This window comes from Bos indicus x Bos taurus, chromosome 10 (genome assembly GCF_003369695.1).
Source record: "Bos indicus x Bos taurus breed Angus x Brahman F1 hybrid chromosome 10, Bos_hybrid_MaternalHap_v2.0, whole genome shotgun sequence".
NCBI lineage: Eukaryota > Metazoa > Chordata > Mammalia > Artiodactyla > Bovidae > Bos > Bos indicus x Bos taurus.
The window spans coordinates 54,133,166-54,150,488 of record NC_040085.1 but is presented as its reverse complement, the minus strand read 5'-3'; the positions used below and the strand labels follow the sequence as shown (position 1 = coordinate 54,150,488).

The 17,323-nt window shown below is 37.7% G+C and overlaps 1 protein-coding gene across 3 annotated transcripts in view; it reads right to left on the bottom strand.

The window, feature by feature from the left end:
• Positions 1-17,323, bottom strand: part of ATP8B4 (ATPase phospholipid transporting 8B4 (putative)) — a 292,569-nt gene that overhangs the window by 126,828 nt on the left and 148,418 nt on the right. For all 3 annotated transcript variants that reach the window (XM_027554041.1, XM_027554043.1, XM_027554042.1), the window contains 2 exons: positions 9,934-10,004; positions 4,740-4,822 (listed from right to left, as the gene is read on the bottom strand). In XM_027554041.1, coding sequence (XP_027409842.1) covers positions 4,740-4,822; positions 9,934-10,004 — 154 coding nt within the window. The remainder of the gene's footprint in view (positions 1-4,739; positions 4,823-9,933; positions 10,005-17,323) is intronic.

Sequence of the window (17,323 nt, the reverse complement as noted above, 5' to 3'; positions counted from 1 at the left end):
GCTGAAGAATTGATGCTTTTGAACTGTGGTGTTGGAGAAGACTCTTGAGAGTCCCTTGGACTCCAAGGAGATCCAACCAGTCCATCCTAAAGGAGATCATTGGATGTTCTCCTGGATGTTCATTGGAAGGACTGATGTTGAAGCTGAAACTCCAATACTTTGGCCACCTGATGCGAAGAGCTGCCTCATTGAAAAAGACCCTGATGCTGGGAAAGATTGAGGGCAGGAGGAGAAAGGGGACGACAGAGGATGAGATGGCTGGATGGTATCACCGATTCAATGGACATGGGTTTGGGTGGACTCCGGGAGTTGGTGATGGACAGGGAGTCCTGGCGTGCTGCGGTTCATGGGGTCGCAAAGAGTCAGACACAACTGAGCGACTGAAATGAACTGAACTGAACTGACACAAATCTCAGGAGAAAAAATACATGGTAACTAGAAGCAAAACCAAGACCTTACTCAGATTTGCCCAGACGTCACAAGCTAAAAGATACACACAGCAAAGACAGAAAGGGCATGCCTCACACATCTTCTCATCTATTAGACCTTGCCATAGCTAGGCAGGGCACTTTCAAATGTACAAAATGCTGACATCATACTTCTAATTTAAGCTAAAGGATACAGTGTGTGCTGTGTGCTCAGTAGTTCAGTCCTCTTTAACTCTTTTATGACCCTATGGACTGTAACCCACCAGGAAAGAATACTGGAATGGTTGCCATTTCCTCCTCCAGGGGATACTTCTGACCCAGGGATCAAACTCATGTCTCCTGCATCTCCTGCATCAGCAGGTGGATTCTTAACCACTTAACCATCTGGGAAACCTAAGGGATGCAGTATCTGGTTTTACTTCTCATGACTGAAAGAAATTTTTTTTAGCCCCGAGAGGAAAACTTGAAATCTATTGATATCCCATTATGACAAAGGTTAAGAGAGGAGACCTAAAAGAGGGGATAGAAAAAGAATGGAGAAGTATCTAAAGAATCTTGATAGTACATGTGAAGATATGTTGTACTTCTACATACTTTGTATTGCAACTTGTCCTTAGAGGTGCTTAATGATAAACTTGATGTGATGTGTCATGCATGCTCAGTTGTGTCCAACCCTTTGTGACTCCATGAACTGTAGCCTGCCAGGCTCCTCTGTCCGTGGAATTTTCCAGGCAAGAATACTAGAGTGGGTAGCCATTTCCTCCTCCAGGGGATCTTCCTGACCCAGGGACTGAATCCACATCTGCTGTGTCTTTTGCACTGGAAGGGAGATTCTTTACCACTATGCCACCATAAATTTAATAAACTAATAATACAAAGAAAGTGATGAAAATAGAAAATATTTTAAAATAATAGAGAAAAAGAGAATTCAGATAGAGGAGATAAGTAAACTATTAAAAACAAAAAGTTGAAAGAGAAAGATGCAAAGAGAATAGTTAGAAATAATGCAAAAAGGGAGGAAATAAAAACGATGCCTAGAGTCATGAGAGAAATGTGTGTATATAGTAGAAGTACTGGTGTGTGAACGTGTATATCACAGAGGTAGGGAAAGAATGAAATTAAAATTAAGGCTTAAAAAGAAGGAAATGAAAGAAAAGTTGAAGGCTATAAGAAAGTAAAAGCAATTGCGGGAAAGATTTGGGGTTTGTTAACTGTTCCAACTCTTTCAAAGACTTTTCCACATATTGCATCGCTCGTCTTTAAATTTGTCTGCTAAGAGGGGGGATTAATTTTTATATTCTATCGAATTTATTTCCCCTTAATCCCTCTATTCATTTTTCAGATGTTTTCTTGGAAATAGGAAATCATATTTTAATATGACTAAACCCATAGAACATCCTATTGCCTTGAATGTTATGGTAGATTGAAATTCAACCCAAGATTTAAGAATAAAAAGTAAATTTAGCAGAGATCTGATATTTAGCCCAGAAGTGTACCTGCCTCATAAATTTGGCATTACATGTTCTCTGAAAAGTGATCACAGTTTATGTATAAATGAGAGACAATAGAGGTCTGTGTTGCCTTTATTGGCAAAAACTATTATATATTAGAGGTTTTGTGAATCACCTATGCTATTTGAAGCAAATGCAGACCACAACTATTAAGTAATAATTATGAATACACTTTTAAAGTAAATTTTATTAAGTATTAATAAAGACTTTATCTGTATATATATACATCCACACACACACACACACACACACACACACAGAGACAAGTCCTTTAACCTCTCTGGACTTGTTATCCCATCTGTGATAAAAGAATTATTTTAGGTGAAGAAGTATTTTCTGCTTTAGCCCAAGCAGCACCACTTGTATTAGTTTAAATTTCGGACTTCTGTGTTCAACTCTGTTTTGTTTGGAGGAAAGATTCTGCAGAAAGTCATTATAAAACCACCACAGCAGATGGTCCCTTTCCCAGCCACTGCCCTCCGAGAGAAGGGGCCCCAGCACTCTTGCTTTGTCTTGCAAGTTCCCATCAGGAAGCCTCCTCTTCACCTATCATTTCATACTCCACCCTCTGTCCCTTACCTTAGGCCCCTCCTTTGCTCTCCCATGTCTTTTTGGGGCCTGAGGCTGATCCTGTCCCCCACTCTCTGGCACCTGTGACCATTTATTCATGCATTCATCAAGGATTTGTTGAGCAATCACTCTGTGCCATGCTTTGTTCCAGGGACTTGGCATCTATCAGTGACCAAAACAGAGATCCCTGTTCGGCTCACACTGCAGCAGGTAGAGATAGATAATAACTAATAAGCAGAAAATAAGCACTTTGTAGAGTATGCCAGATGGTGATAAGTGCTATGAGAAAAAAGAAGAAGTCAAGCAGGCCAGGGAGGATGGAGAGGGGTATGAGAAGTCATATTGAGATGGCAGATTCTTGGCCCCATTCCTGCAGTTCCAAGTAAGAAATCTACCTAATCCAGTATGTCCCTTTATACACGATCCTGGAATTGACCTCTGGTCATGGGGTGTGGTAGAGACAGCATTCAACTCAACTCCATACTCATTTCCTCTCTTGCAGTTAGGTCAGGCCCATGTGACTCGTGTTGGCCAATGAAACATGAGAGGAAGAGCAGTTAAAAGTTAGCTTGTCTCTTTCACCTCATCCTTACTCTAATGTGCTCACCTTAAGGCCCATTAGTCTAGGCATCAAAGCTACAAGATGAAGAAGCCCATCCAACCTGCATCAGATGCGACATGAGGAAGAAATAAATTTCTACTGTATATGCCACTATGATTTCAGGGTTGTTTGTATCTAAATCACAGCACGGGCTATCTGTGCCAGTATCTATGAAAGAAAATAAGCTGGCAATTATAACATAATTTTCTGCTTTTTAACAGTAAAGTAAGCAAGAAGTCATGAATTTTTACCTCCTTATAGATTAACAGTGGTGTAAAGGTACACTTCTGCCAGGAAAGAAATGAGTAAATTACATTTAGGTTGCACTTTTAGGACTCTATGAATATTCCGTGACGTGTTTTAAGGAAGTATTTTGATTCATGAACACAATTTACTTTTTTGGATTCACATAACAGTAAAATTTCATTGAAAAAAATTACTTAGTAGAAAATGTGTAATTTATTTTAATCTAATCAAAATATTTCTTGGGCCATTCAGTTTCCTGGCTATTCCCCTGACTTAAATCTCAAACTGGAGGAATATTTTTTTTCTGTAAACATTTGTTACAATGGCACTCATTTAAGAAAGATTAAAATATTAACAGTATCCAGATGGAGTCTATAAGCAAATGCAAACCCCAAGCAATAGGAGCTCTAAGTTGTGCCCTAAGAAACTTTAAAATGTAAAGCTGCCTGTGCTCTAACTCACAGGATCTTGCTTGTCCATATTTTCCTTTAGTAGACTCCAAAGAAAACATTTAGAAAGATAGCCTCAAACTCATGAATATGGGTTAATAAATAAAACAAATCTGTATGGAAATATTGATATCCAAGTCCAGATACATAGGTGTACAAAGCAAGAGACCATTGAGGGATGGCCAGGAAGACCCCAAAGATTCTCCAACCACCTATCAGGATGCCCGAAGTCCTACCATTAATTATTTTTCCTTTGACTAGAAGAATTTTGCTACTCTGTGACAGCTTTGATAGAAAAGAACAAGACACAGATGGAGTAGAATAGGCAGGGGAGACCATGCTGAGGAGCGTGGGACTGGGTTGAATGATGTGAAGATGGTGATAACAAAACCCTGGTCTAAAATACAAGGCGATAGTTGACAACTGATTAATAAATTATAATGTTCTTCTTGAACACCTACTATCTTTATGATATTATACCAGGCACTCTGAAAGACAGACATATATGAGGCAGAGTTACTGTCTTCATCAAGTCTGTAGTCTGGGGTTTGGTCTTTGTTATGGAGCCAGAGAACTCATGGCTAGTTAGAGCTAGTGTGGCCTGTTACTCATCCTCAGCAAGTCTGTATGAGGCTCCAGGGAGACCCAGGTCAGGCAAATGAAGGGTATTATAGGACCAGAGGGAACGAGGTCTAGAGAAGAGAAAACAAGGATGAAAGGAACAATGAACTGATACAGCCATTCTCCCCTTGTTAAACACTTTTACCCTTGAGCATGAGAGGAGATCACAGGCTTTGATGCTTGGAGAATTTTATGTCCTTCCACCAAATAAAAAGAAACATAAACTGAATTTCATATAATTATTTTGTTACATGGCTTTGTTACAAAAGCTTTTGGGTTTTGAGGTCTTTCTTTTTCAGTTTTAAACACTTACCATCAAACTTTGCAAGTCTGCTGATATCTGCTCCGAGTTCTGAGGTAACTGAGAGCGCGTGGCGCACTTTAAGGTTTGTTTCCCTGTGAAATTAATTGACATGACATGAACTTTTAAATGAAATAGCCCAACAGTATCTTACACAAAGCCATCAGGGGCATTTCCTCAATTTTAGCACATGCAAAATCCAACACAAGATATTCAAGAAACTCCCTCTGAATGTCATTCACACCTCCCACACTATCTCGGCAAAGTGGACAAGTCTTTGCAGACTCCTAAGAGTTAGCATTTCATCCACGGCACATCTCTGTAACAACAGTGATCTGTTTGGCTATTTAGAAAAACAGAGGATGTATTAATAATAAGTATGGTTGCATTCGAACATTCTTAGTATCATGCATGAGTTACAAAACACATTAGGAATGGGAACACAGTTGCCAGTTAAAGGAGGTCAGTATCACTCCAGAATCTGGTATCTATGCAGAAGTTTTACTGGTAAGAATGGTCATGGCAAATTTCACAGTAGCTGAAATTCAAATGGGAAAAGGAATACAGCTTTCTTTTTCTTGAAGAATCAAGCCAAGAATCCCATACACCTAGAATCATAAAACTATACAGGAACTAAGTAGATCACAAGGAGCTGGTCATCTTCTTCCAAGAAAGACCATGTATACATTGGACAGATGGCTGTCTGGTATTCATGAGATGACCATCAGTGAAGATTCTATGGCCATCATTCAAGTCTCCTGTTTAAGGAGTTCGTCATGTCAGTTTCCTCACTGAGTTCAACCAAATTCTTTTCTACCATAGCTTAAGAGCATCTCTCAGAGTTCAGTCTTTATGGAAATGTTTAGTAGTGGGTTCAGTAGTAGTGGGTCAACAAATATCGATTGAATACATACCATAGTCACCCATGAAACTCAATGCAGCCCTGAAGGTTACTGTCCTCTTGAGGAAAACAAGTGGTAGGTAAAAAAGCAAATATCACCTTTTGGAAGTGCATACCAAACCATGAAAAACTGAATTTAGAGAACTGAGCAGATACCTGCAACTTCATTAATCTAAACTTCTCCATGATTAAGCTTCACAATGATGTTATGGCAATGAGAACTGAATCCAAGGAATGCCCATTAGTCAAACAGCTTACTGCAGAAAACATTAAGCTGAATGTATAATTGAAATAACTTTATTCAAAAGTCATTTAGATCTTACTGATCTAAATCTACAAATTCTAGGAGGCAGAGATGAGTATAGACAGTCAAAAATAACTTCATAATTGAGGCAGAAACTGAGTTGGGCTTGATGGAAAAGAGTGAGACAGTGGTGTTGAGATTAAAGGACAAATGTTTGTCCTTTAAATGACTTTTCAAATAATTTAAACAATCACACCAACTGGACTAGACAGCTCTCATTCCTCAGCCCTATTCCATATATGCTGTCACTCACCAAAGTTCATCATCATGTTAATTTATTTCCTCAGGATTCTAATATCTCACTTCTATATTCAGACATGGAAACTAAAGAGGAAGAATAATCACACACAGGCCTCACTGATAAAAATTTTTTTTTCAAAACTCCTGATTTTTTTTCTCAAATAATATTTTTTAATCTGTAGATTTTATGTTTCATATTTTAAATTCAATTCCCACATTGTAAAGTTTGTGTACAGTTTGTCCTGAAGCTTTGTGTTTGGCTGCACCTGCATAAGCTGCTACAAATAGAATAAAGAATCTCATAGCCTGTGTCTATCAAAAAAAAAAAAACTACAAATGACAATATAAAATAACACATGCATAAAGGATCTGAATAGACACTTCACTAAAGAAGAAATACAGTGATAAATAAAAAAAAAATTCACTGCCATTTCTCACTAGGGAAATGCAAATTAAAACCATAATGAGATACTACTACTTGCCTACTATCTAAATAATACTACTACTACATGCCTACTATCTGAACTATCTGAAATTTAAAAGATCGATCATACCAGAATAGAGAGTCACTGAAAATCTCATATACTAATAGTGACATCTAAAATGGTACAGTCACTTTGGTCAATATCTTGATAAATTTCAAAATGATTTTCAACATAAGAAACAATACAGAAAGATCCTTTCTACCTTTTAGTCAATTTCTCCTATGGTACCATCTCACGAAACTGTATCACAATACCACAACCAGGATACTGACATTAACAGTCAAGATATGGAACACTTCTATCAACACAAGGATTCCTCTGGGCTCCATTTACGGACATACACCTTCTCTGCCTCCTCCAACCCATCTTAAACTCCTGGCAATTCCTAATCTGTTATACATTTTTCTAATTTTATAGAAATGTTATATAAATGAAATAATATAGTATGTGACCTTCTGATATTTACTTTTTTCACTCAGTATGATTCTGTGAAGATTCATTCAGGTTACTGCATATATCAATAGTTCATTCCTCTTTGTTGCTCAGTAATATTCCACAATATGGATATACCACAGTTTGTTCAACCATTCACCTGGTGACAGACATTTAAGTTGTTTCTAGTTGGAGATATTACAAATAAAGTGCCCTAAACATTTGTATACAAATTTTTGTGTAAGCATAAGTCATTTCTCTGAGATAAATGCCAGGTAATGAAACTGCTGGATACAGGAGCTACATGCTTAGAAACTGCCACACTGTTTTCCAGAGTGATTGTAGCATTTATATTCTCATCAGCAATGTGTGAGTGGTTTGGTTTCTCAACGTTCTTGCCAGCATTTGGAGTTCTCACTAGTTTTTATTTTGGTTATTCTGATAGGATAAGTGGGAAGTGATACATCATTGTTGTTTTAACTTTAATATCCCAATGGCTAAAGTTGTTGAGCATCTTTTCATGTACTTATTTGCCATTTGTAAGTTATCTTTGGTGAACTGTCCTTTAATATCATTTGCCAATTTTCTAATTGGATTTTTTTTACTGTGGAGTTTTTAATATTTTTCATATATTCAAGATACAAGTCCTTTGTCAGATATATAGGTTGCAAGTATTTTCTCCTAGTCTGTAACTTTTATTTTCATACTCTTAACAGAGTCTTTTGCACAGGAAAAAAAGAATTTTAACATGACCAAGTCCAGTTTGTCAAATTTTCCTTTTATGCATTATGCTTTTTGGAGCAAATCTAAGAGCTCTTTGACTAGCCTCAAATCTTCAAAACTTTCTACTATGTTTTTTCGAAAGTTTTTATAGTTTTATGTTTTATATTTGAATTGTTTCCTTAACAATTATAGGACTACTCAAACTATTTCATACTGGATGAGTTCTGACCGTTTTTCAATGAAGTAGTCCATTTACTCTTGGTTGTTAATGTGTATAGAGTTATACACAGTATCTCCATATCTTTTTGATGACTTCAGGATCTATTATAATACTCCCTGGTTCATTCATGATATTGTTAACTTGTATCTTTTTTTTTCTCCTTTCCCAGTCTTCTTAAAATTTGTCTATTTTACTGATGTTTTCAAAGAACTAGCTCTTTGTTTATTTTTCTGTATTCTTTCTCTATTTTCAGATTCATTGATTTTTTTTCTCTTTGCTCTTTCCTTCTACTTGCTTTGGTTTATTTTGCTATTTTCTAGGTTATGAATGGAAGATTTGATAATTGGTTTGAGGCTTTTTTACTCTTCAAGTATATACACGCATAGCTATAAATTTTCCTCTTAGCACTATTCTAGCTTCTGCCAAACCAAGGGTAGGATCACATAGGCTGATCTCTATTTGGATACCTCAGTACAGCAATGATTTAGAAGGCAGTGGTTAAAACCATGGGCTCTTTTGTCAGACTGCCAGGTTTGAGTCCTGGTTTCATTCATTAGAAGTCTGGGACAAATTCTTTAGTCACCCCAAGCTTTCGTTTCCTTGCCTATACAATAGGGCTTATAGTACCTATGTCAGGATTAAATGATAGAATCCATCTCAAGCACACACTTTAAAATGTAAGTGTTCAATAAATGTTTTTATGTCAGACAGACTAACTGAATCCATTGAAATGAAATTACTATATGGTCTAATAACTAAATTCCAAATTAGCATCTATGTCAAAACTGCATTCTACTTCATTTCTCTCTCTACATCCTCACTTGACCCAGTTCCAAAAGTTGCCTTATAAAGTAACACCAGTTCTTCTTTCTTCAAGAGATCTTGATTGCCATTCCTCTCATTTTCCTTAGAAAAGCACTTGAAAACAAATAAACAAAGAGACCCTTCCAGGGAATCTCAGTGAAGAATCCCTATGTAAACTATATATTACTCACATATATAGTTAGCTCATTGTTTCTGAAATAAATTCAAGAAAAAAGACAGAGTTTTCCCAAGATCTGCAAAGTAACTAGCAAATGGACTAAATGGGACTCCCCTGATGGTCCAGTGGCTAAGACTTCACCTTCCAATGCAGAGGGTGCAGATTCAATCCCTGGTCAGGGGCTAAGATCCCACGTGCCTCACAACCAAAACACCAACACATAAAACAGAAGCAGTATTGTAATAAATTCAATAAAAACTTTGAAAATGGTTCACATCAAAAAAACATTTTTAATGGACTTTGCAATTTAACAGTCTTATTTCTTCCAAGAATATAAAATGAAGGGTATTTTTTTTAGACTTTTTGATTGAGGTATAGTTGATTTACAGTGTTTCAGGTGTACAGCAAAGTCATTCAATATACACATATATTCTTTTTCAGATTCTTTTCCATTATAGGTTATTATATTTAATGTAGTTCCCTGTATTATACAGTAGATTCTTGCTGTTTATCTGTTTTATATATAGCAGTGTATGTATCTGTTAATCTCAGATCCCTAATTTACCACTTTGGTAATCGTTAAGTGTGTCTATATCTGCTTTGAACTAAGTTCCTTTGTATCAATTTATCAATTTAGATTCCACATTTAAGTGATACATGACATTTGTCTTTCTCTGAGTTACTTCACTCAGTATGACAATCTCAAGGTCCATCCGTGTTGCTGCAAATGGCATTATTTCATTCTTTTTAATGATTAATATTCCATGGTATGCGCGTGCACGCGCGCGCGCACACACACACACACACATTGCATCTAAGATTAAGGTTTAAGATTTAAGTTAGGTCTTGTTTCTAAAGCTATTGCTCTTAAATACATTGAAAACCAATCTAAACAATTATTTGAATTGTAATAACTTACCCATCAAGCTCAGCAGTTTCAATATAACAGAGACCATGTGGCTCACTACTTGATAGGAGAAGGAGATCAGCCTATTTTGAAAAACCATGATAAAGAATATTTGAGGGGGGAAGATTGGTTGAATGCCTTCAACACCGTATCACCCCTCCATTACTAATGAGTCAGCAGAGTCTTAGAAAAAAAGTGAGACATGAAGTCTGGCTCTACCTCTCTGACATATGCCCTGAATCAAAACCACCCTCTGCTTCCTTGTTCCTGCTTTGAACTCTCTTGGCCATCAGAACATAAGCAAGGGCAGGATATAGCATATAAATTAACAACCACTTTATTTTTTAATAGAAATATATAAAGTTTTTATATATTCCCATATAAAATTTATATCTTTTATAGAAACATATAAAATTCCATTTTCTTGCTTTGATAATTGCTCATGAAAAACATAAAATGTAATCCAATAAGTAAGATAATTGGAAATACTTATATGCACACACTTTAATTCTTCAGTTATCAGTTAAGAGCAGAGGGCAGGCAAAGAAATGGGGAAAGACAAAAGTGAATGAGCAGGAGAAAACTGAAAACAATAAAAAAAAAATGAGAGGCAAGGAAAGAGAAAAGGATTAAAGGAAAAACAAACTTGAAAAGATAAACAGGATGACAGGAAGGTTCAAGAGGGAGGGGACATATGTGTACCTATGGCTAATTCATGTTGATGTATGGCAGAAATCAAACCAATACTGTAAAGCAACCATCCTTCAATTAAAAATAAATAATTTTTTTAAAGATAAACAACAAAAAAAGAAAAAGATGGTGGTGTATAAGAAAAGGGAAAGAGAAGAAAAACAGGGGTTAAGCAAGAGGGCTGGATAGAATAGAAAACATGGTAAAAACAGAAAACATTCAGAGATGAAGACAGAGATAAATTATTCTCTTGGTGCTTTGGAAATGACTGATCATGATTCAGTTTTAGAATTCTGGTAGCTTTCTACATTGGGAAATTATTTCTTTGAAATTTCAAAATTAATTTTAAAATAAAAGTTTTTATGAAATTCTTAAGGATTTGAATATCTACAAAGAACTGACTAAAATTATAGCAATTTATTTTGACATATTAGCCTAACAATTTTCTACCTCTAAATGTATGACTGGCATTCCAAAACTGCAAATTTTTCTTACCTTTGGTTTTTAAATACTAGAAATATCCCATTATCAAAACCTGGAGGTTAAATTTAGAATCAAACTACTCATTTCATTCTCTCAAGTGTTTACATTTTCAACTCAAAAATAGGCCAGGCGTAGCTGCATGTATGGGGGAATAGTTTTGTCTAAGTCATAACAAAACAGAACTGAAAAAAAAAAAAAAAAATCGGTGACAAACCCCTAACAAAATAAACAGGTTTGTACTATCAAGGTTCTTCAACTCTGAATGAAAAAGTCACAGACGTCTGTCAAGGCAGAAATTATTTACTTTCTGACTTCTCACAACATGACCAAAGCAAACTCACTCTGAAGAGGACATGTGAAGAGTATATGCCAGTTATAAGCCAACATTTTTAAAGTAAAAAAGTGTTATGAAAATGAACCTTGATTTTATTTCTCACATTTACATTACAATGAATAAAGGCATAAGGCACAACAGCAGTAGAGCTTCACACTCTTTGGCTTATGGTTCTCCTCCCTGAGTTTAACAGGATCATTTTAAACAAAAGCCAGAATTCTCTAATTGCTACCATCTGTGACTGAAAAATAGTTATGAAGTTTAGAGAAAGATAACCATTTGTACCTACGGTTGCTTTTCTTCAAAATTCTGCCTAGTAAGAACTATCCAATGTTACTGCGTAATTTTGAGCTCAGCTGCCTTAACACATATTTTCAGCAAATAAGGAGAGAGACTGTTGGCCACAGTGGCTCAGAACATGTGACTGAGGCACCACTGCCACCTGGTGACTGGATTATCTCCTGAGCAGCGACTCAACCTCCTAGAAGCAGAAAGTGTTAACCTCACAGGCTCTGGGCTCACTCTTACTGCTTTTTCTATACCCTGGGAAGCTGGGACTTGTATCTTCCCTTCATCTACCTTCCCTGCCTCCTCCTGTCACCTCCAGTGTCAACTTTTTCTATGTCCTCTGAACCTTCCCCCCGTTTTCCCACTCCCTAATCCCTGCCCTGCCTCCCCTCACTCTTCCTCTGTTCTCCCAGCCCAACTGCTGAGTTTGGGTATTTCCTTTTGCTAACTTCTCTCTTCAAGTTTTGTTCATTCATTGTAGCTGAAGAGCATGTGTGAACGAGCAGTGGCCAGCTGAGTCGCCATCATGCCGCCCTGCTTCCACACGCACTAGGTAGCCCTTTTGGAAAGGAAGGGCAGGAGAGCTGTAGGAACAGCCTTGTTAGTACTGGATTGCCCTCTGCTCTTTGGAGCAGGGAGTGGGGCAACACATGGGTGGTCTTAGGGTCCAACAAGCCCCAGTACTGTCAGTCTCAGGTCAGTCCTCCTTAAGCTGATCCCTTCAATCTCTCTCAGGGACCCAATTCCTAGACGATCCAGAAACTTGTGTTTGAGTTGGAGGTGTTTATAATACCAATAGCCAAAATTTGGTGAGTTCTTACTATGTGTCTGGCACTATTCTATATAGCCTAGCCTTAATGCAGTATTTTATTTAACTCAAAGAAATCCTAAATGTATATCTTGGTGCTATCTCTACTTTACAGATGAGTAAACTGAGGCCCAAAGAGGTTCAGTAACTTGTTTGAGGCCACAGAGTAAGTAGGGCACTAGGGTGTGAATCTAGGCAATTCAAAGCCTATACTGCCAGGAGTACTAAATTGAGTGAAAACTTCTTTCCTTCAAGGATTTTATAGTTTAGTAAAGACAGAATATGATAAGGGTTCTAAGTATCTTATTAACAAAGTGCTATGGGAGGAATGCAAGTGAGAAAGGGGTATATCTGACTGGTAGCTAAGGAAGGGCTTCATGGAAGATTCCAGATGGAATGGAGGGCAGGTCCCTGTAGGCAGAGGTGTTAGCAGGAATGAAGCACAATAACAGAAACTGTGATTACTGGAACTCACAGTGCGACACGCAGCAGTTAATTCCAACCATACCCATCTTCCTTAGACTCTTATTTGTACTGGGTTGGCCAAAAAGTTAGTTTAGGTTTCCAAGTGACGTTATGGAAAAGCTCGAACAAACTTTTTGGCCAACGCAGTATTTTCTTCTGTCAATTACTGGTTCCTTTTCCCTGTGCTTTCCCAGGAAAGACTCAACTATATCTCTCAAGAATTGAGGACTGTTTTTAACACAGTGTCTCTTCACCCACCTTCCAAAGGTAACAAAAAGCCCAAGGAGCAGCTTCACGGAGAACTGAAACAAATATACCAGCCAGAGGACTCTTGAAAAGAATCTGCAGAACATCTGTAAGTTCTAAGAGCCAATGACACTAGACTCCTAGATTTATTAGGCATAATTAATGTTCGTTGAATTAAAGAGCCAATGAAGCTAAACCTCAAGCAATTATATAACATCTAAAAGCTGTGCAGCTAAGGGCTAACAAAACATTCACATAATTGTATCACTTTATTCTCTCAATAGTCTCTTTGGGGGATAATGTTGTTCCTACTGTGTGGATAAGAAACCTGGGAAGGTCATTTCCAGTCTGACAAGCACTGCTGCTGCTGCTGCTAAGTCGCTTCAGTCGTGTCTGACTCTGTGCGACCCCATAGACGGCAGCCCACCAGGCTCCGCCATCCCTGGGATTCTCCAGGCAAGAACACTGGAGTGGGTTGCCATTTCCTTCTCCAACGTGTGAAAGTGAAAAGTGAAAGTGAAGTCACTGAGTCGTGTCCAACTCTCAGCGCACACATGGACTGCAGCCTACCAGGCTCCTCCGTCCATGGGATTTTCCAGGCAAGACTACCTGAGTGGGGTGCCATTGCCTTCTCTGTGACAAGCACTAGATGAACTAAATTAACTCACGCAATGCCCATAGCAAGTCATGGTGAATCTAATAGAGGAACCCAAGGCTCTAAGAGCTTTAAAGCCACACCCATGACCATATGGAGCTTAAAGGGCAAAGCTAGAACTAGAACTCAGAACTCTGATCCCAAAATGCACAATCTTTCTTCTGGTTGGCTACAGAATGACTGGAATACAACTATAAATAAAACAGCATTTTGCTTTGCTAGTGTTCAAAATCAAAACTACAATGGTGAAAGAATATTGGGATTTGATTTGTAACCAAATGGAAAGATGAATTTGTAGAATTAACTGAAACATCATATTTGGATCTCCCTTAATTTTTTTAAGCCATTCTCAAACACGGAATTCTTCTTTATCATCTACAAAATTATCTCTTCTTTTATTCTTTTATAGTCCAAAAATAAAAATCCAAAATGGCTCATGTGGTATGAATAACTTATGGAAAAATATGTTGATATGGACAAAAATCAGAATTAAGTCATAAAAATGAAAATGTGTACGATTACAGTTAATATTTTTCTTTAAAATTTAAGTTTCAGATCCATTGTTCAGATCCAAATGTTCAAATGTATGTTGAACATTTCACATTTTTTTTTAAAGAGGAAGATTTATTTCAGCAATTAGAGTAAAACAAGTAACTCTGAAGTTATAAAAGTTAAAATAACTGAAAAGGCAATTCAACCACAAAATGGCCTCCCTAAAAGGATACCCTTTAAAAGGTGCTGAAAAACACTGGATGAGATGCCCTGATGATGGGTACAGAGAGAGACAAAGCCTGTCCATGGTCAGGACTGGAGTTTACATCAAACTAGTCCTTTCATTTCTTAAGGTGAAATTTTCAGTTTCTGTAGCAGAAGAATGCCTTTGTTCTAAAGCAAAAATTTACCATTGTAAACATCTAAAACACAAAGGCCATTCTGTGGAGGGGATGGAAGGGGAGCTTTTTCCAAATAAGCTAAACGACTAAATGTGAAATTCAAATATGCTCATGTCCAGGAAAAGGTTTATTTCTACCACCAGATAAGAAAAGCAAAACATAAATTTATATTAAAAATAAAAAAATAAAAGATGCTTAAAAAAAAAAAGAAAGAAAAGCAAAGCAAAATAGGAAAATAGCACTGCAGTCAATTAAAGGAGGAAGGTAGGCATGGTTCCCAGGGACCAGGGTCTACCAATATCGGGAACTCTGCAGTGTGGTTTTCTCACACCGTTTACTTGGTTCATCTAATGCAAGTCAGTCTCATTGTGATAACTGAATTATGCTGTCCATTTTTTCTTGGTCCTAAAATAAAAATAGGAGCTCTGGAAATTCAGTCCAGAAGTGTTTTAGATTTCTTAAGGTAAAGGGCAGTAAGGATTTCTTATCTGGAAAACAGAGGTGAGTAACTCTTAACAGGCCAGCTAACTGGTCATCTCAGACAAGCTCCTTTCCTTGCTTAAAGTGACTTAAGTCAAGTTAGAAATTCTAAGTTTGACAGTTAGAGGCTATGCATTAGAATTGGGAGCAGCACTTCTAGCATCCAAGCCTAGAGGCTCTGACTCTGGAAGCCCAGGCTTAAGGTAATTAGGACAGGTCTAATGGAGGTAGGAGCTGCATATGGTAGTGGTAAAGAGTGGGGTTAAAACCCAGATGGAATTTAACTCCTAACCTTCCTATTGACAAGCTATCTGATGGCACTGCACCTCTATTTTCTTATCTGTAAATGGGAACAATAATAGTACATAAACTGCTGTCATTTGGCTAATGTGAGGATTAAATGAGTTAAGCTGTATAAAGAGCTTGTAATATTATCTGATATGTGGCATGTAGTCAATAAAGGCTAGCTATGGTTTTTCATGATCTTCATGATCTGGTTTCCCAGGCTCTACCTCGGCGCAGTAACTCAGAAGTGAGTCTCTTTAGCGACCTGTGATTGTTGCTCACCACATGTAAGCTCTCTGATAGCCTCTAACAGCTGATGCCAGGGAGTAGGAAGGTATATTAGCACTTCTAAGTGATTATAGCAGTTCACACATAGAAACATTTATTTGTCCCTGAAAACAGCTTCATAGGTGCTGAGTAGCTGCACATGGAAAACTTTTTAACAAAGTGACCTAATCAAGAGGCACTTCAGTGTTCTGGCATTTGGAGGACCCCCTCACTTATCCAAAGACTAAAGACACAGAGCTATAATTGTAGGAGTCAGACAGACATGACTGGAAATTAGGAAAATATCATCTGCTACTGACCAAGCAGTTGGAGACCAGGCTTTAGGTCTGTGGGCTGAGTGGGCTTGCTAATACTTCGCTCCGGATAGACAGATTATCCAGCCATAGATGAAGCTCTCTGGAAGATAGAAATTACCCAGACCCTCCCATCACCCCCACCATGGGGATTTACTCCTATAAAATGAATGCTGTGACCAAGCAGGGCAGAATGTTCTCCCTGTACATAGACAGAGCCTGAAGAGAAAGGGAAGGAAGGAGGTGCCAGGTCATGCACACCTGTTACTGCCCCACACTTGACAATCAGAGAAGTCACTCCTGGGAAAGAGGGGAGCAAGCAAGGGGGTGCAAGATGCTCAGTGTTATTTTGTTGCTGTCCCTCCAAGTGAAAGCAAGAACAACAGGACCCAGGGAAGGGCTGGGAATAAATAAGCGTTTCCGCCCCATCACATGACCACAATGAAAAGGCTACATCTGCACTGTCCAATAAGAAAGCCACAAGTCACATGTGGCTATTTAAATCTAAATTAATTAAAATTAAATAGAATTTAACTTTCAGTTCCTCAGTTGCATAACCACATTACCAGGATTCCATATCCACAAGGTGCTTCTGACTGTTCTATATTTGGACAGCACATAAAACATCTTCTTCACTGCAGAAAGTGCTACTGGATAGTGTTGGGACACATGGATCACGAACTTCATGGGAACTCATCTAAATGTGGATTCATTTTAAACCAATGCTAACGATGTGTTTGTGGAAATGTGTTTGTGGAACTGGTTTCCTGCCATGTGATGTGTGCACTTATACTTGACTCCATGTTTCATTCCACAGAAACGTTTGCAATAACAAGCAGCATGTATACTGTAACACAGAAAATACAACTAAATTAAAAACAAAGACCAAGGAAAGTGCAAGTTAGAATATTAAGGCTTTAGAAGGCAAGTTGGAACACAGATACACTATGGGGTCAGAGAAATAAGCACTTCTCTACTTAAAGTGTGAACTTTTTTTTTTCTTTTTTTGACTTTTAAACAATAGAAATTTATCTCTGATAGTTCCAGAGGCTGGGAATTCCAAGATCAAGACACTCACTGCAGGATGTCCTCAACCAGTGACAGCCATCTTCCTTCTGTGTCCCCATGTAGCAGAAAGGATGAGGGAATTCTACGTTGTCTCCTCTCTAGGTGTGCTAATCCTACTTTTTTTAC